The sequence below is a fragment of the Schistocerca americana genome, chromosome X, assembly GCF_021461395.2.
Source record: "Schistocerca americana isolate TAMUIC-IGC-003095 chromosome X, iqSchAmer2.1, whole genome shotgun sequence".
In the NCBI taxonomy this organism is placed as follows: Eukaryota; Metazoa; Arthropoda; class Insecta; order Orthoptera; family Acrididae; genus Schistocerca; species Schistocerca americana.
Genome location: NC_060130.1, coordinates 237,414,424 through 237,435,145, shown reverse-complemented (window position 1 = coordinate 237,435,145; position 20,722 = coordinate 237,414,424). Strand labels below are relative to the sequence as shown.

Here is a 20,722-nt window from a genome sequence, read left to right as displayed (position 1 = left end):
CTTTTGTAGTTGAGGTCGTACAGCAAATGCTTGTTGCTCTTTATGTTCCCTTAATCTTAATGACACAGCTGATGATGACAGTAGTTGAACGTCATAATAAGTAAAGAAACACAGAGCTGATACCTCCTATTATTGTGCTTACTTTTGCCTGATGAAATGCAGTAATTCAAAGTGGTGTGGATTTAACAATTCTCTGGAAGTCACCTGCAGAAATAATGAGCCATGCTGGCTCTATAGCCACCCATAATTGGGAAAGTGCTGCTGATGCAAGACTTCGTGCACGAACTGACATCTCGATTATGTACCATAAATAATCGAGGGGATTCATGTCAGGCAATCTGGGTGGCCAAATCATTTGCATGAATGGTCCAAAATGTTCTTCAAACCAGTCGCTAACAACTGTGACCCAGTGACATGGCGCATTGTTATCTATACTAATTCCAAGGTGTTTGGGAATATATTTTCCATGAATGGCTGCAAATGGTCTCCCAAATAGCCGAACAAAACCATTTCCCATCAATTACTGGTTTGGTTGGATCAGAGGATCCTGTCCATTCCATTTAAACACAACCTGTACCATTATGGAGCCATCACCAGGTCACACAGCACCTTGTTGAAAACTTGGGTCCACAGCTTTGTGTGTCATGCAGCACACTCTAAACCTACCATCTCCTCTTACCAACTGAAACAGGGACTCATCTGACCAGGCCACGGTTTTCCAGCCATCTACGACCCAACCGATATGGTCATGAACTTGAGAGAATTGCTGCAGCTGATGTACTTTTAGCAAAGGCTATTGCATCTATCGTCTGCTGCCATACCCAATTAATGTCAAATTTTGCTGCACTGTCCTAATGGATATGTTCATTGTACATCCCACATTTATTTCTGCAGTTATCTCAGACAGTATTGCTTGTCTGTTATCACTGAGAACTCTATGCAAATGTCATTGCTGCTGGTCATTAAATGACAGCCACTGACCACTGCACTGTCCATGGTGAGAGGTAATGCCTGAAGTGTAATACTCCTGGCACCTCGTGTCCGTGCTGCTAATAAGGCGAGTACACCATTAGTTTGTTATGTTATATATTGTTATATATTTTTACGAGCTTCCAACAAGAGCGACTTATTTACAGATACCTACGTAGTTACTAGATTATTTTTGTAATTTCTTGCGTGTTCGAGTGCTTACTGGGCACAACCTTTTTTTTTTAATAACAGCATAGCATACAGTACCACTATTTTTATCGACCCTCATATTGTATTGGCTTTTGTTTGTTTTGGTTAGTGTAGCTCAGTGTCGTTTAGACTGTTAGTGAAAGAGCACTTTGAATTACTGTTGCTAATAAGTCGAGTATACCATTCGTTTGTTACATATTTTTACGAGCTTCAAACAGGAGCAACTGTAGTAATGGATGGGGACTGTGATTGCTGTCTACAGAAGCGAGCTGACCCGCGCTCACAGCTCCAGGCTGTTCTGGTTTCTGTCACACAGACTGGGGCCACTGCCAAGGGGCATCACTGTGGGGGTCAGACGAGGGGATGCGAGGGACGCAAAGCACATCCCACGTATCCCTCGATCGGTCCACTGCTGCGGCCACCCTGGGTACTACCTGCACTGGGGTCGACCCCTCACCTGTGGTCGAGTAGGAATCATTCCAAAGTCTGGCAGGCAGCAAAAAACTTTCGGAGGAGCCAAACATAGGGCCTTCCCCGTTCGTTTGATGAACAGTTTTCGGGTGTTATCTGTGGCTAATGATTTCTCTTAGCAGTCATCCACCCTGTTCCAGAGGAAGCTTCTTGGGCCACAAGGTCTGTGCATTCACAGAGGGTGGGTTTGCTGGTAGTTGGGAGCGCCAACATTAGGGGCATAATGGGGCCCCTTAGGAACACGGCTGCCAAGGAGGGGAAGGAAGCCAGTGTGCACTCCGTGTACATAACAGGGGGGGGGGGGGGGGGGAGTCAGGACTGTCACTGCAGATGTAGAAAGGCTGCTTCCAAATGCCATGAAGAGTACAGGGTGCAGCCAACTGCAGGTGGTGGCTCATGTCAGTACCAATGATGTGTGTTACTTTGGATCGGAGGAGATTGTCGCTGGTTTCGGGCGGCTAGTGGAAATGGTGAAGACTGCCAGCCTTGCTTGCGAGATTAAGATGTAGCTCACCACATGTAGCATCGTTGATAGAACCAACTGTGGTCCTTTGCTGCAGGACCGAGTGGAGGGTCTGAATCAGAGGTTCAGGCAGTTCTGTGACCGTGTAGGCTGCAGATTCCTTGACTTGCGCCAACGGGTGGTGGGTTTCTGGGTTCCGCTCAATAGGTCACATGTCCACTACACACATGAAGCGGCTACATGGGTAGTGGGGGCTGTGTGGAAGGGACTGGGTGGGATTTTTAGGTTAGAGGGTTTCAGGGACCCACAGAAAGGGCATCGGTCTAAAAGGGGCAGGTAAAACGCAGCAAGTTAGTTGTAGAAACGATCAGTATAGTAGTTGTAAATTGTCGTAGCTGTGCTGGGAAAGGACCAGAGCTCCAAGCCCTAATAGAAAGCACTGAAGCTCAAATAGTTATAGGTACAGAAAGCTGGCTAAAGCTGGAAATATTTTCAGCCGAAATATTTCCAGACAATCTAACAGTGTTCAGAAAGGATAGATTAAATACAGTTGCTGGTGGAGTATTTATTGCTGTCTGAAGTAGTTTGCCTTGTAGTGAAATTGAGTAGATAGTTCCTGCGAAATAGTATGGGTACACATTATACTTGACAATCGGACTGAACTATTCATTGGATTGTTTTACTGACCCGTCACTCAGAAGATATAGTTGCTGACCAGTTGAAACAAAGCCTAAGTCTCATTTCAAAGAGGTACCCCACCCATACAATTCAAACTACCCTCAATATGCAGGAAAAATTATACGTCTAACACCAACGGCAGGCACAAAACATCATCCGAAATTTTACTGAATGGTTTCTCAGAAAATTATTTTGAACAATTAGTTCATGAGCCCACTCGAAGCATAAATGGTTGTGAAAGCATACTTAACCTCTTAGCAACAAATAATCTTGGACAAATAGTGAGTATAGAGATGGGTTGGGTTGTTTTGGGGAAGGAGACCAGACAGCGAGGGAAGGACGGGGAAGGAAGTCGGCCGTGCCCTTTGAAAGGAACCATCCCGGCATTTGCCTGGAGTGATTTAGGGAAATCACGGAAAACCTAAATCAGGATGGCCGGACGCGGGATTGAACCGTCGTCCTCCCGAATGCGAGTGAGTATAGAGATGAATACAGATATTAATGACCACAAGGCAGCTGCTGCTAGGCTGAATATCATAACACCTACAATCATCAAAAAGAAATGTAATGTATATCTATTTAAAAAGCTGATAAAAATGCTCTTAATGCCATTTTAAGAGACAGTCTTCACCCCTTCTGATCTGATAATGCAAGCATAGAAAAGTTGTGGAATGATTTCAAAGAGAGAGTACCAACAGCAGTTGAGAGATATATACCACATAAATTAGTAAGTGATAGTACTGATCCCTCATGGTATACAAAATGGGTCAGATCATGGTTGCAGAAGCAGTGAAAAACAAATGCCAAATTTAAAAGAATGCAAAATCTCCAAGACTGGCAAAGTTTTGCGGAAGTTCGAAATATAGTGCGTTCTTCAATGCGAGATGCTTCCAATAATTTCCACAATGAAACTCTGTCTTGAAAACTGGCAGAAAACCCAAAGAGATTCTGGTCGTACATACAGCACACCAGCGGGAAGACGCAATCAATACTTTCACTGTGCAAGAACAACGGTGAAGTCTCTAATGACAGTGCCACTAAAGCCGTTGTTAAACACGGTTTTCCGAAACTCCTTCACAAAAGACGATGAAGTAAATATTCCTGAATTCCAATAAAGAACAGCTGCTAAGATGAGAAACATTGAAGTAGATATCCTCAGTGTCGCAAAGCAGCTTAAATCACCTAATAAAAGCAAGGCTTCTGATCAAGATTGTATACCAGTCAGGTTCCTCTCCGAGTACGCTGATACAATAGCTCCATATTTATTATATACAACCACTCAACCACAGAAAGATCTATAGCAAAAGATTGGAAAATTGCTGAAGTCACACCAATACCCAAAAAGGGAAGTAAGAGTAATCTGTTGAATTACAGGCCCATATCACTAATGCCAATTTGCAGTAGAGTTTGGGAACATATACTGTATTCTAACATTGTGAAGTACCTGGAAGAAAACAATTTATTGACACATAGTCAGCATGGATTCAGAAATTATCATTGTTGTGAAACACAACTAGTTCTTTATACTCATACAGTAATGAGTGCTATCAACAGGGTATTTCAAATTGATTCCATATTTTTAGTTTTCCAGGAGGCTTTTCACACCATTCCTCATAAGCGTCCTCTAACCAAACTGTGTGCCTATGGAATATTGCCTCAGTTGTGTGACTGGATTCATGATTTCCTGCCAGAAAGGTCACAGTTCGTAATAATAGATGGAAAGTCTTTGAGTAAAACAGACGTAACATCCGGCATTCCCCAACAAAATGTTACAGGCCCTCTATTGTTCCCAATCTATATTAATGACGTAGGAGACAATCTCAGTAGACGTCCTAGAGACTGTCTGCAGATGATGCTGTCATTTAGCGTCTTGTACAGTCATCAGATGACCAAAATGAATTGCAAAATGATTTAGAAAAAATATCTATATGTTGCAAAAAGTGGCAATTGACCCTGAATAAAAAAAAGTGTGAAGTTATTCATACGAGTACTACAAGAAATCCACTAAATTTCAATTACACGATAAGTCACACAAATCTGAAAGTTGTAAATTCAACTAAATACTTAGGGGTTACATTTACAAATACCCTAAATTCGAACAATCACATAGATAATGTTGTGGGTAGAGCAAACCAAAGGCTGCAATTCATTGGCAGAACACTTAGAAGGTTCAACAGGTCTACTAAAGAGACTGCTTACACCACACTTGTCCACCCTATTCTGGAGTATTGCTGTGCGGTGTGGGATCCGCATCAGGTGTGACTGACGGATGACATTGAAAAAGTACATAGAAGGGCAGCTTGTCTTGTATTATCACGAAATAGGGGAGACATGATACGTGAACTGGAATGGCAATCATTAAAACAAACACTTTTTCGTTGGGATGGGATCTGCTCATGAAATTTCAATCACCAGTTTCCTCCTCCGATTGCGAAAACATTCTGTTGGCACCCATCATCACGATAAAATAAGAGAAATCAGAGCTCGCACAGAAAAATTTAAGTGCTCGTTTTTCCCGCGCGCCATTCGAGAGTGGAACATACAGAGAGAGCTTGAAGGTGGTTCACTGAACCCTCCGCCAGGCACTTTATTGTGAACAGCAGAGTAATCACGTAGATGTAAACACTGTGGATCTCGGAATATTGAATTCCCTAATAACTTTGGAAAGGGAACATCCCATGTGTCTAGCTCCCACATGTCAGTCCGCGGTACAAGTCTGTTCATTTCTGTCATGTGGCAATAATCATGTCATAAACCTTTTCACATGAATCACTTGAGCACAAATGGCAGCTCTGCCAACAAACTGCACTTTTATATCTCGTGTATGGGATGCCACTGCCACCTGTATATGTGCATATCACTACCCCACATCTTTTATCACCTCAGTCTACGTTAAATTATGTAACTGTTTTAGTCACAAAAAAGTTGATTTTTATTTCTTCATCTTCATCTTCTTCTGTGTTTAGCACAACGTACCACCCACAGCTCTCCTTGCCCTGATCCATTAGTCAAGAGTGCCCATTATTCACCAGTGTGTGTCACCTAGAATGGAAAACTCCATGAATTGTCCACCAATACTAAACACAATGAGTATGGAAGTCCATACATACCAATGAAGGCCAAAAGGATGGGATATTCTATCAAGACATAAGCTATGGCTCCACAACCACAATGTGGGGGTGGCTCATTACATGAAACGAAACTGGATTAATTAGTATGACCAATGTGGAGACGAAAATAGACTGTGGATTCTTTCCAGAAAAAGTGGACAGAAGAATATCATGTTGTAGTAGTCATCTTGATTGCGTAGTATTTATTTGACAGGGAAGTAGCCCACCAGATGTCATTCCATTTCTCAGCAAGTAGAGCTTATGTGCACCTGCAGGTCTGCACCTGGAATTGTCAGAGTGAATGGAGAGTGAGTAATGGCTCCTCTACCCAAACGATCAACTGGTTCATTCCCCAGGATACCCAGTGACTTGGGGCACTGGGATAGACAACTGAGTAGGCAGCATGATGAAGGTCAGTGAGAAGGTCATGAATAGTAGAGACCAAAGGGTGGCAAGAATACCATCCGTCAATAGCCTGGCGACAGCTCATTGAATCATTACGTATTGAAACATGGTCACGGGAAGCCTGTTTTATAAAATGGAAGGCTCTGCTACTGGGTAGGCCACATATCAGGATGACAACAACACTCCTCGCATGCAAAGAGAATTGGATACAGAGGATTATCAGGGAATTGTTGAATGGCAATTGCATAAGCAACCAAGAGCTGGTACCATAGAATATGAACAAGGAACATCTCTGCATTTCCAGGAAAACTGTCTACGGGACTAGTCCAGAAGGCACTAGTAACCAGACGCACACCAAGATAATGGATTGGTTGTAACAGTTTCAAAGCTGGAAGAGCCGCTGAGCCGTAAACTTGGCAACCGAAGTTCAGTCGGGATGAAAGCATGGCCTAGTAAATACGAATAAGAGGGACATGATCCACACCCCAAGATGTGTGCGCAAGGAAGCAGAGAGCGGTAAGTTTTGACATGCAGCTAGTCTTCAGCTGACAAATGTTTGGCAGCCAAGTCAGCTTTTTACCAGAAAGGAGGCCCAACAAACAGGGGTAATCTGCAGGCAACCACCCTTTCATGAAGTTTGACGAGAGTCTTGGTCAGGCTAATTGGCCAGTAACTGTCGAGACATTGGTCAGTTGTGGGAGCGATTCCTGAGGAAGGTACCATGAGAACTACTGGAGAGGAGAGTGGTGAGACATCTAGTTTGGGGAAGGTTGAGGTATGTGGTGACAATGGTGATGATTTTTGTGTAATTGATTGTCATATCAACAGGATGTAGGTGTTCATGTTTCTTCCATGTCTCGGTGTACAACCGGCAGTCAAGAGATTTATATTCCTGGATCTTCTGTTCCTTTTTGAAATCTGGACAAACTGGTGAATATGGAGCATCATTTTCCGTGTAGTTGGCACACCAAGGGTGATGTTCAAGATGACTATTTTTGTGGAGTTGCCACATTCTGGGTCTGCCGTGCAGCAGGATGATGTGTCCTAAGCTTAAACATCTGAAGCGCAGCATAGATGGTGAGACATATGGTTTCACATCACACCAGTATGCCATGGCCTTAACTCTCTCCAGGACATTCCCTTCAGAGGCTAAGACAAAGGCACACGCACCTCAGCACTGCAGGTGAGCCCGGACTTCCCCATCTCTTTGGAGAGTAAGGTCACTATGGAAGACAATTCCTTGGACCATGTTCAACTTTTGTGTGGGCAAAATTATCATCTAGACAATCACATGCCTGAAAAGCTGTAGATTGGGCACCACAGGGAGTTTTAATTAATAGCAAACCATTCTGCATCTTTCCCAGAGACTCAATGAACTACCAAATTTGTCTTAAATGTTTTCAAAAAAATAATTCCTTTGCTGCAGTAACAGTATCCCCATCAGTCTGAGTACATACCAAGTATTGGGTGAAGTGTTTCGCTCCTAAATGTCCAGCTTGTCCCTCTCCCCACAGAGCAGACAGAGAAAGAAATGTTTTAGGGTCCTATTTATCTGCATCCTAATAATCTTTTTAATCTGAAGAGACTGCTGGGGCCTTGCAGCCGTTAGTGGAAGAAAGTCTGAGTTGCTTCATGGTATTCCCACTAGCTGTTAGGGCTAAAATGTCCACTCAGACAAAGCCCCACTTGCCTGGGTAAGCCTTATACAACAGACATGTGACAGATTCCCCAGAGACAGCCTGCTAATGACTGTGGACAGCACTTCTTGAGATTAAGGAATTTTTCACAGAGGTTTTTACCACTCTCACGATTCAGATGGCTAAGCCAAGATCCCAATTCCCTGTGAAACCCCACGTTCCAACCCTACACCACACAGTGGTTATTGAAGCAAGCCCAGGGCTTACAGTTACAAGGGACTGGTGACACCCTTCGGCCCAAAGCTCAGGAAACCTGAGTGTCAAAAGCCAAAAAATAAATCCAAGCAGAATCAGCACCAAGAAGACCATCCAATGGAAAGCCAGAGGGGGAAAAATAAAAGTAGAAGGACAGACTTTCATATGTTTTGTGATTGGTAATAAACACTGTTGTGTTTTGTTACACGATCCCTGAGAATACCTTGACCATCCACAGCATCTTGTTATGGTGAATGACAAGATGGTAGGAAAGTTTTTACAAGAGCGCACCCAGGTCGCTTTGCGGTTTGAAGTGTAGCTATGTGTAGCCCTCATTCAGAGGTGGCCCACATGCCACACTTGGTCCTAAAACCATTAGCAATTGTCACACCACACTAATGATAACGGTCAGTTGTGGATAAACCACGAGGACGACCTTCAGTGGCACAATCTCCAGAAAATGTAGTGTCAGTGACAGATGTTTTCACGAGCAAACCTGGTAAATCAACACACCAGACATCTCATGAGAGTGGAATAAGCAGGCACATGGTGTGTGTGGTGTTAAAGACAGACCCGATCTGGAAACCTTGTAAACCTCATTATGTTCAGGAGTTACAGTTGGAGGATTGTGACAGGCAGATGGAATATGAGGAAATTATGCCATCATGGCATCACCATTGGTCAGATTTGTTGAAGAACATTATTTGGAGCAATGAAGGGGTATTTCACTTTGGAGGATTCACCAGTTGAAACAAATGTCATTGGGCACAACAAATCCTGAAATGACAACTGAAAAATCACCAAGTCGAACAAATTTGACAGTCTGTCTCATTGATCCATCAATATTGCAAAACACTATGAACAGCGACCAGTATTGCCAAATGCTGAATGAATGTGTGTGGCCACTGATAGCATGATAGGGCAATGTTGTGGATATACTGTTTCAGCAAGACGGAGCACCACCACATTTTGCCTGCATTGTTCATGACTGACTGGTCCAGCGCTTTCCAGGATGTTGGCTGGGATGGCAAGGACCCCATGAATGGCTTCCAGTAAGTTCCATCCTCACCCCTTGTGACTTCTTCTTGTGGGGGTTGGGCCTAGGGCCAAAGAGGTGGTTTATCGAAAACACACACACACACACACACACACACACACACACACTGGAGTAGTTAGAGGAGAGGATAATGTTTTTCCACTGAAATGTAGCTGCGAGTTCGCTGCAGAAACTGATGACATTTCTTTATGTTTGGTCGACAACACAGGATCATAGTTAGAATTGTGGTGTAGTACACACACTCCCATGGTCTAGAGAATCGGCTGCAGCTTGTTCTGTGGGCAAATATTCATTAATAAAAAGTTTATGCACATTTAAAGCTACAGAGCTACTTTTCACCCATCCTGTACATGTTTTTCTTAAAGAGTTGTTCCCCTTATTAGATATTGTGTGTGTGTGTGTGTGTGTGTGTGTGTGTGTGTGTGTGTGTGTGTGTGTGTGTGTGTGTGTGTGCATACGCACCACAGTTGTAAAACTGAATCACTCTACATCACAGCGATAAATTATAATTAAGAGCCGTGTGACATGCCAATAACTTCTTTAACATGTTGGATTATTTCTTCAAAGTTATTTTCCCCCTGGTAGTTCTCATTAGACTGAACTTTGTTGATGTTTCTGTCCTGTGTTATACTTTCTGATGTACCATTTTTCATACTGAAGCATCTGAATGAAATTTGACAGAGAGATCATACTTCATTTTCATAGCATCAGAGCTTCTGTTGTGAAACTGATTGTTTTACTGTACACCTAAAAGCCTTACACAATAAGACTGAAGTACTTTTTGTAGACAGAGAGCCTCACGTGATTTGCCCTTGAGCCTGTTCTGGCTCTCCATGAGTTTGCAGATCATCATCATCAGCAGCAGCAGCATCATGGATTTAATGTCCTTATGTGTAACATGGAATAACTGCATAAAATACTATACTGAGACAAAGGTGTAGGGAAAAAAAATTCTTAAAGTCACTCACTTTATCAAATTTGCTATTCGATTGGTTTTTATTTTCTACCACTGTGGAATGGGAGATTAGTATCTAGTTCCAGCCCAAAACAACTCTCCCAACTGAAATTACCTACCTTAAAGAATAGTGATGGTTTGACAATACTCTACTGAAAACTTACATCATTTGTATAATGAGGCACTGTCCCCAATGTGCTGGACTGTATCATTTTACCTATCATCTACAAACAATGTCACACTTAAAACACCCAGTGGAGATGGCACCATTATCTTGGAGAACATGGTTTAAAAAATTATCTCCCAGCCTACACTGGAAGAAATGTTCTGTAAATAAGTATCTCAATCACATACATGCATGGATTTGGTGTAGCTGATATACAGTATTTAATACTTGAAGTGGGGGGGAAAAAAAACTGATGGGTAATTTGAGCAAGACCATGACCTCTTCTAACAAATTACAGAATGAAGAGGTCATCCAGCGCTGACTGACAAATTGCGTAGCTTGTTTGTGATATCGAGAAGATGTTGGTAATGTGTCCCTGCACCAAGATGGAGACACCTAGTGGGAGGACATTGAGTTGCAGACAGGCACAACAGAAACACTGCTAAACATGTGAGCTTTTAACCAAAAAACCTTTTCCTAAGGTAGACATCAATCACTCACACACACACACACACACACACACACACACACACACACACACACATTCATGTTAGTGCAATTCAGACACAAACGATCAGCTGGACTTCCATAATATTGTCATTATTTCTCATTACTCCATCCTGGATTTTCCACTGTTTGCCATGTGAATTAGTCATATTTTACAGAGACCCCCCTCCTAATTTTGAGTTTGGGATCAAATCCTGAAGAATTTGATCTGGAGAAAATTTGATACAAAAAATTACGAAATTTAGAGTCACAGATACAAAAAACGACAGATAATTAAGACTTTAGTTGATAATTCTTCCGGGTTATATGGCCGTGGTCCATGGAGTACTTCTATTCCTAACGTTTCATCCAATACTACGTTTGACATCCTCAGAGGTATGGCTGGTCCTCCTGAGTGGCAGGACTCAGCAGGACCAGCCATACCTCTGAGGATGTCCAACGTAGTATTGGACGAAACGTTAGGAATAGAAGTATTCCGTGGACCACGGCCATATGACCCGGAAGAGTTATCAACAACAGTACCATCCGGCCGTGAAAGCCTTCATTGTATGATTAAGACCTTACTTCCTGCAAATCGTACTGAACAGCATTATTAAGATCAAACCTACAACGCATACAAAATGGAAAGCTGTCATGTGTAAACAGTGACAGAGAAACCTAAGCCAAGGCATCTGCATGCAGCAGTTTAATATGCTAATACAATCTGGCTCAGTGGGTAAGTGCCAGACTACAAATCCTGGGGTTCACTCCTCAGTCCCTCAAAAGAATTTCTTCTGTCGCTTATCACTTCTCTCAAATCTGACAATGATTTGTTAGCACAAAAAATGCCCAGCTACACTATGGTTCCCAGTCCATCTTGAAATTCATGTCCTCCTGTAACTGACTAAGTCAGTTGGGAGATGGGAGAATGGCAATGGCTTATCAGACTCTAAAGCATGCTAGGGAAATACTGTGGTGTTCATACCAAGCTTTAGGTTGAGAGCAGTGTTTCCTAAATCATAATAATGAATGAATGACAGACTGCCTGCTGAAATATCATTTACTTTTCTCAAGCACAAACAGCAAGTTTTCCATTAACAGTTGCACAAATGAAATGCTGGATATATTCAAAATCACACCTTCAAATAATTTGTTGTGTAAAATCTAACTTCTTCACACCTTCAGTGTAATAATCTGATCAATGTCAATTAAGTGTTGTAAATTGATTTTCTGTTCCATGATCCATGGCTACCATAGCTAAAGAATAATCACAAGCACTCAGAGTACTATTCATTTGCATGTTTTGTGACAAATTTAACAACTCTTAAATGAGAATATGTTGTACTAAATCCTTGGCGATCTCCAGAGTATGAATAAATGAGGCAAACAGCATAAATGATCTGATCTAATCTAAGCCTAATCACCAGAAAACAGTTCACACTCTCCATCACAAGACATAGCTCACAGTGGTCATCAGTTGGCTGCCACACCACACTTCTACAAAGTGCTTCATGTATTCATTCATTATTTTATCTTCATTCATCTAAGGATCATCTCACAATGATTCAGGATTTGTCAAGGTAATACAATGCAAATCAATTGGCAAAAATATACAACACACGGCACACACATCATGCTTTATGAGGATAGGACAGGGAGCTTACTGGGATAGGACACGGCCTTGATTAGTGATTCATCCCGACATTTGCCTTAGCAATCTAGAAAACCCACGGAAAATCAAAATCAGGATGGTCAGACAGAGTAACTCCAGTATTCCAAGTATGAGGTCAGTGTCTTAAAAGCGGCACTGCCTCATGGTAAATCCCTATTGTATAACATTCCTTCACAACACACACAATTCGTTTCATGTAACTTGCAATATAACGCAGTTTCATTCTTCATTGCCAAAGTCACTGAGGACACCTCTTGATGACTTCGGGGCTGTTTCTTGTTACTCGCAACATAAAACATAGGTCCGCTTATCACTGTCACACACTAAGACACATACCGATGACTCCTGGGCTATTTTAATAATAATCTTAAAAGATTCTGCTGTGCCCCTTGCCTCAACTTCAGACTCCATTACTATTTAATGCTAAAAGAGAGGTGGTGGACCCCCTGTTTTTCATTGTTTGAGCATCATGCTCAAACATATATATAGATATAGTATAGATACATAACAATACCCTTACACCTTTTGATTATTTACTCCAAGGTTTTTGAATTTAACTATCAGTTTTAGTTCTTATGACGGAAGATGCATTAAACATCGCAAAGTGTGGTAAATATGGAGCAAATGTAAAGGACTAAGCTACAGATCATCTTTTGCTACAAACTATTTGGCATCCACATTTGTTGGCTTCACCAACTCGCACCCAAATTATGAAACTCCACTCTAACCCAGACCTTTGGCTACACTACTGATAGTCTGTCACCACAATCAAGGTTTCAAGTGATCCAGTATGACACTTGATAACACTATGTTAATACAGAAATGTGACAAATACACAATTTGACTGAATTTCTACACCGAAAGAAATTTGTACCTCATTCTAAATGGGTTATTTCAGTACAAAATTTAACATCAGATATTTTGCATGGACATGACAGGCCTATGCTGTGACAATTATCATGTACCAGTTACTCATTCTCCACACTAAGGCAAAGAACAGTACTGTTGGTTATATAGCAGCCTATACCCATGAAAATGTTTTTTGGTATGAATTTAGGCAGTTGACATCTGTACATAATTTTTCAAGGATCAATCATCTGTAAATGCAAAATTGACAAAGGAAGGTGATAGATGGGATCCTTTAGGTTATGGTGACATCTAAAGTATGTCTGCAGCAACAGAAAACTACAGAATGTGACGATTACTAGTATATTAACAACTAACGTTACTGATGCGCCATTTGTCATGGTATCAATTGTCAAGTAAAATTTTCCTGTATGTGATTTTTTCACAAAAGATCATTCACCTTCATAAATTGCCACGTTTTTAAGCTAATTAGAATGTGAGACCATCGTAGGTTTTTACAACAGTATGACATGCTAAATCAGACATACAATTTCTCTCTGAACTGCTCTAGGCCCTAACATTGATGTTCACGTGCTATTGGCTGCTGACAACTTTTCCTTTTCACCTTTCTGGTGTCTCTGGAGTGCTCTAAAAAACTCCAGATTCCTTCTCCACGGTGGAGTATCTTATAAATAGAACGTCCGCGCTCAACATGATCAAAAATAGTTTAATTATTTCAATGTTTCAATATCCTTCGTCACTGTCCACAGGCAAGTAACACTACACACTTTGCAAATGAGCCCTGAAAGTAATTAAACAAAAACAGGACACACATAATTCAGGATCTCCAACAACTACGATTTGTAGGACACTGTGTGCAGATTCTTTAGCTTTAACTCTACACAAATAATATCAAACATAATGTCATCTCTGTAGCTTTAAACTGTAGCATTACCGTTCAATGAAATGCAAAATAATACGAAACCTACCCTCTGCATTGAACTCCATTCTCCAGATAAAGCCAAACAAAATCTGAAAAAAATTATCTTGGCTATCAGGATTACTTCTCACGCCACAGATAACCACAACCCTTCGTTCGTACCACGTACAACTATAACCCTACACAGTCCAGCAGCAACCAACATACTACGCTGAAATGTAAAAAAAACATTTTCATTGTTGACACTAACGCGTATTATACCATTTAGTAAAAATTAGCGTCCGTCTCACCATTTCAAACTTCCACCTCCCGCGCAACTAAGTGTCGATCTACAATATCGATAGTTCAAGCTGAACGATTTGTAGGTTCTAAGACTCTATACATCAACTGATTGATTTTTATTTGATCTCTTTTGATTACATCATGTGCAGAGTGTCAATTTGCAATATAGGACAAGTCAACTTAATTAATATTATGAAATATTTTGCCTCCATATTACAATATTAAACAACATTCTACAAATGATTAAAAGCCTACTCAAACTGGTCGCCATGCCACGGCACGGCACTTCCCGTCAAAACATTCTGCACTAATGCACTGCATTTCGAACGACAGTATCCACACTCACCGTCACGTCACGGTACCGTCAAGGTTCCTTGGGAAGAAAGATTTAGTCGTGGTTGATATCAGTAGTTTGTTGATCATTATTTCTTAGAAATTGTTACGTTTCGTAATTTCTTTTGTTAAAATTTATAATAATTGACGAAAGATTAACTGAAGCAGTGAGACAGTAGTCTGATTGTAGGACATGAGCTTACTAAATTACTTTCCCTCTACTACATCTATGAAGTGATTTTTTATACTACCAGTACCGCATTTAATATTTTACAATGAAATGGATTGAAATATGACTGCAGTTCTAAGTGAAAAAAGTACTGTCGGTAGAATCAGGTTGCTGAATGAGTGGAATTTAAGGCCAATTCACACTGTCCGTCACGGCACGTCACGTCAAGGCACCATCCATGTTACTCGGGAAGGAAGTTTTGACGGCTGATATCATCCGTTCATCGTCGAGAAAGACGGCCACATCCGTTGTTGATCACGTGACTCCGAAGCTCATTTCCACCGTGTGAGTTTATTGTACCCTTTTTATTTATTTATTTATCATTGCTCCTGTAGATCATACAATTTGTACACCAAAGCCCATGATGATATAGGACAAGTCAATTTGAAAATTATGTTAAGATGGTGTATGATGAGAGATGATAGTAGTGATACATAACTCACATAGCAGAATACATAGGATATATAGATAAAATATAAAAAAGGTGGTGTGTGATGAGAGATGACAGTGGTGGTACATACTACACATAGCAGACTACATATAAAAGATACAGACAGAATTCGAATAACATAAAATAATTAATACATACAATAGATACAGACAGAATATGAATAACATGCAATAATTAAATTATCTTACTAAGCAGAAATGCCTACAAGTGAATAGACAGCTTTTTACAAATAATTAAAATTTTGTGGTACATACTTCACATAGCAAAAAATGGTTCAAATGGCTCTGAGCACTATGGGACTTAACAGCTGTGGTCATCAGTCCCCTAGAACTTAGAACTACTTAAACCTAACTAACCTAAGGACATCACACACATCCATGCCCGAGGCAGGATTCGAACCTGCGACCGTAGCAGTCGCGCGGTTCCGGACTGCGCGCCTAGAACCGCGAGACCACCGCGGCTGGCTTCACATAGCAGAATACATATATGAAATATAGACAGAATATAAATAAGGTACAATAATTAAATTCTCTAACTAAGTAGAGCTATCTACAAGGCAATAAACAGCTTATTACAAGTAATTAAAATTTTGTTTCAATAAATTCACATACGGAATAGAAACAGTGATTTAGTGGTAATTCCTTTAATTTAATTCTCATTATTTTTGGGTTTTTGCTTGTTTTTATATGTGTTGGGAGGTCGTTGTATATTTGAATGCCCATATACTGAACTCCATTCGCATATAATCTTGTGTTGTGAGCTATAATTAGTAATTAGGGTTTGTTTCTGGTGTCATGGGTATGGCGGTCTGCATTTCTGTGGAAAGATTCCAAGTGCTGTACTGTAAAACAAGCTAGTTCCATTATATAGAGGCATGGCTTTGACTGGATTTTTAACTGTTGAACCAGTGGTTTACAGTGTTCAGTTCTCTTTTTTTTAATTTCATTATTCTTACCACTTTTTTTTGTAACTTGAAAATTATGAGAGAATCAGAGCTATTTCCCCAGAAGATTAGGCCACAGCTCAAGGCAGACTCAAACAGGGCATGGTACACCAGCTTCAAGGTACCTACACTGACTGTGTCTTTTGGTAATCTTAATATAAAATAGATTTTATTAAGGTTTTGTGACAGTGCCTCAGTATGTGGTTTCCAATTTAGAGTGTTGCTGATGGTAAATCCAAGACATTTGGTGCCCTGCCTGTTTGTAATTTCATCTTTTCCAATAACTATGACTGCAGTGAAGGGAGTAAGATTATCTCTAGTGGAAGTTAATATTTACTGTTCTTAAGTAGTTTCACTGACTGCATCTTGCAATCTGTCACCTCTACTAATTATCAGGATATTTGTGTCGTCGGCATACAGGAGGAGCTGGCATTTAGTATGTATTCTGGGAGAGAACTGGGGAATAAGTTTTCAAGATGGGAGGAATAGTGTCAGATAGAGTTGTAGACAGCAAGGACGAGGTTTTTTGTGAACTGCTCATGAGAATAAGGAAGGAGAAACTAGTGAGACGACGCAGATTCCGAATTTATATTCAGATTTCACTTACCAAAGGACGTCGTACTTTTCTTTTCAATGTTGCATGTGAGAAAGTAGAGCATATGAGGGACAGGTGAGACTATTTATCTGTTTTCTAAAATAGTACTGTTTATTTGTACTAGTATGCGTTTTATTTCAGTCCTTCATGAACTCAGTCGTGTTATTTACGCAAATCATGCACATGAAAATGACGGATTATGCCAAAACAGTCTTATTCATCTGATGTGTGTTACAATTCTTGCAGTAGTGGAAAGGATTGTTCCGTTTTATTTAGCAGTACCTTAATAGTCTTAACCAGATCGAACAACCACACCAGTTATAGGTACTATTTGCATTAACAGCTGTTTCAGTTTTAGATAAAAACATTGATTTTTCATACAGTCAAACGTTTTGATGAAACGGTAGTGTTCCAACTTCATTCAGCCACATTACTTCAATAGCAGCAAATTATCTTCCACTCTGTTTTCCCTTAGGAATGACTCTTTTTGTAAACATCACATCAGAGTTACAACAACTTTCGCCTTTCAGTGAAAATATTAGGATTATGGGCCCATTAATGCTTCAGAGCAACAACACTATCTCCCTCTTAGTATTATTCACTGAAGCCTGTGAACTATCTGTGCTTCCTCAAGCTAAGTCTAATACAGTAAGAGTAAAAGGAAATTCAGTAGCCGGCTGGGGTGGCCGAGCAGTTCTAGGCACTACAGTCTGAACCCGCGCGACAGCTATGGTCGCAGGTTCGAATCCTGCCTCGGGCATGGATGTGTGCGATGTCCTTAAGTTAGTTAGGTTTAAGTAGTTCTAAGTTCTAGGGGACTGATGACCTCAAAAGTTAAGTCCCATAGTGCTCAGAGCCATCTGAACCATTTGAAAGTCAGTATTTAAAAATAAAACGGTGATGGCTGCTCAGCTACAGAACACAGCTGTTGTATACACGGTGTTACAAAAAGGTACGGCCAAACTTTCAGGAAACGTTCCTCACACACAAATAAAGAAAAGATGTTATGTGGACATGTGTTCGGAAACGCTTAATTTCCATGTTAGAGCTCATTTTAGTTTCGTCAGTATGTGCTGTACTTCCTCGATTCACCGCCAGCTGGCCCAATTGAAGGAAGGTAATGTTGACTTCGGTGCTTGTGTTGACATGCTACTCATTGCTCTACAGTACTAGCATCAAGCACATCAGTACGTAGCATCAACAGGTTAGTGTTCATCACGAACGTGGTTTTGCAGTCAGTGCAATGTTTACAAATGTGGAGTTGGCAGATGCCCATTTGATGTATGGATTAGCACGGGGCAATAGCCGTGGCGCGGTACGTTTGTATCGCGACAGATTTCCAGAACGAAGGTGTCCCGACAGGAAGACGTTCGAAGCAATTGATCGGCGTCTTCGGGAGCACGGAACATTCCAGCCTATGACTCGCGACTGGGGAAGACCTAGAACGACGAGGACACGTGCAGTGAACGAGGCATTTCTTCGTGCAGTTGACGATAACCCTAATGTCAGCGTCAGAGAAGTTGCTGCTGTACAAGGCAACGTTGACCACGTCACTGTATGGAGAGTGCTACGGGAGAACCAGTTGTTTCCGTACCATGTACAGCGTGTGCAGGCACTATCAGCAGCTGATTGGCCTCCACGGGTACACTTCTGCGAATGGTTCATCCAACAATGTGTCAATCCTCATTTCAGTGCAAATGTTCTCTTTACGGATGAGGCTTCATTCCAACGTGATCAAATTGTAAATTTTCACAATCAACATGTGTGGGTTGACGAGAATCCGCACGCAATTGTGCAATCACGACATCAGCACAGATTTTCTGTGAACGTTTGGGCAGGCATTGTCGGTGATGTCTTGATTGGGCCCCATGCTATTCCACCTACGCTCAATGGAGCACATTATCATGATTTCATACGGGATACTCTACCTGTGCTGCTAGAACATGTGCCTTTACAAGTACGACACAACATTTGGTTCATGCATGATGGAGCTCCTGCACATTTCAGTCCAAGTGTTCGTACGCTTCTCAACAACAGGTTCGGTGACCAATGGATTGGTAGAGGCGGACCAATTACCTGGCCTCCACGCTCTCCTGACCACAACCCCCTTGACTTTCATTTATGGGGGCATTTGAAAGCTCTTGTCTACGCAACCACAGTACCAAATGTAGAGACTCTTCGTGCTCGTATTGTGGATGGCTGTGATACAAGACGCCATTCTCCAGGGCTGCATCAGCGCATCAGGGATTCCATGCGATGGAGGGTGGATGCATGTATGCTCGCTAACGGAGGACATTTTGAACATTTCCTGTAACAAAGTGTTTGAAGTCACCCTAGTACGTTCTGATGCCTTGTGTTTCCATTCCATGATTAATGTGATTTGAAGAGATGTAAGAAAATGAGCTCTAACATGGAAACTAAGCGTTTCCGGACACATGTCCACATAACATATTTTCTTTCTTTGTGTGTGAGGAATGTTTCCTGAAAGTTTGGCCGTACCTTTATGTAACACCCTGTATATATATATATATATATATATATATATATATATATATATATATATATATATATATATATATATATATATACACACATGGTGTTCCACTCAAACCTCCCTGATTTCAAGGACCCAGGAGAGAAAAACCACAGCAGATACGACAATGAAAAATGCACCACATTGTAGAGCATCTCAAAGAATTTATATTCCCACGTTAGAAGTGCCAAGTATCTTCGCCAGAGTGCAGCATGGTCACAAAATGGCGACTCCACAGCAGTGCGGATGAGCAGTAGTGTGGTTTGCAGAAACAAAATCGCTGATTACTGTCCAAAGAAATTATCTTCGTGTGTATGAATGAGATCCAGTTGATGTGAAAAAATAAAGGAATGGTATAGGAAGTTTCTGGCAACTGGAAGTGTTCTGAAACATTCTGGCGATGCACATTATGGAGTTTCAGAAGAGACAGTGGAGGACATCAGACAAACGTTCCTCAGAAGCCCACGTAAGTCAACTCATCAAGCATCTAGGCAACTTGATGAACCTCGATTAACATTGCATCATGTCGTTCACCAGCGTCTTCGTATGTGTGCTTACAAAGTGCAATTTCTGCAACATCTGACGCCAAACAACAAACCAAACTGACAGCAATTTGCTGCAGATATGCTGCAGTGTATTGATATGGATGCCAGCTTCCTGGGAAAATGTTTATTCTCAGATGAGGCAACCTTTCATCTATCAGGAAAGGTTAATAGGCATAATGTTCAGATTTGGGGTTCGTAAAATCCGCACATTGCCATTGAACATGTTCGTGATAGTCCTAAACTAAACGTCTGGTATGGGGTAATGCATGACAGGATTGTTGGTCCGTCCTTCTTTGTGGAACAAACAGGGAATGGGTCAGTGCATCTGGACATGTTGGAGCAGCTTGTGTACCCTCAGATACAAGACTTTTAACCCAACATCGTTTTTCAACAAGATGGAACTCTCCTGCATTGGTCAACGACTGTTCGGAAATTACAAGATAGGAAATTTCCCAATCATTGGATCAGACTCAGAGGACCCATTGCCTGGT

The 20,722-nt window shown here is 41.2% G+C and overlaps 1 protein-coding gene across 2 annotated transcripts in view; it reads right to left on the bottom strand.

The window, feature by feature from the left end:
* Positions 1 to 14,758, bottom strand: part of LOC124555297 (probable galactose-1-phosphate uridylyltransferase) — a 192,083-nt gene extending 177,325 nt beyond the window's left edge. Inside the window, exons 1-2 of one of the 2 annotated variants that reach the window (XM_047129168.1) lie at positions 14,611 to 14,758; positions 14,370 to 14,531 (exon numbers count right to left, since the gene is read on the bottom strand). In XM_047129168.1, the coding sequence (XP_046985124.1) occupies positions 14,370 to 14,388 (19 nt within the window). In that variant the 5' untranslated portion in view covers positions 14,389 to 14,531; positions 14,611 to 14,758. The remainder of the gene's footprint in view (positions 1 to 14,369; positions 14,532 to 14,610) is intronic. The other variant, XM_047129169.1, reaches the window with a different exon arrangement.
* Between the last annotated feature and the right edge of the window lie 5,964 nt (positions 14,759 to 20,722).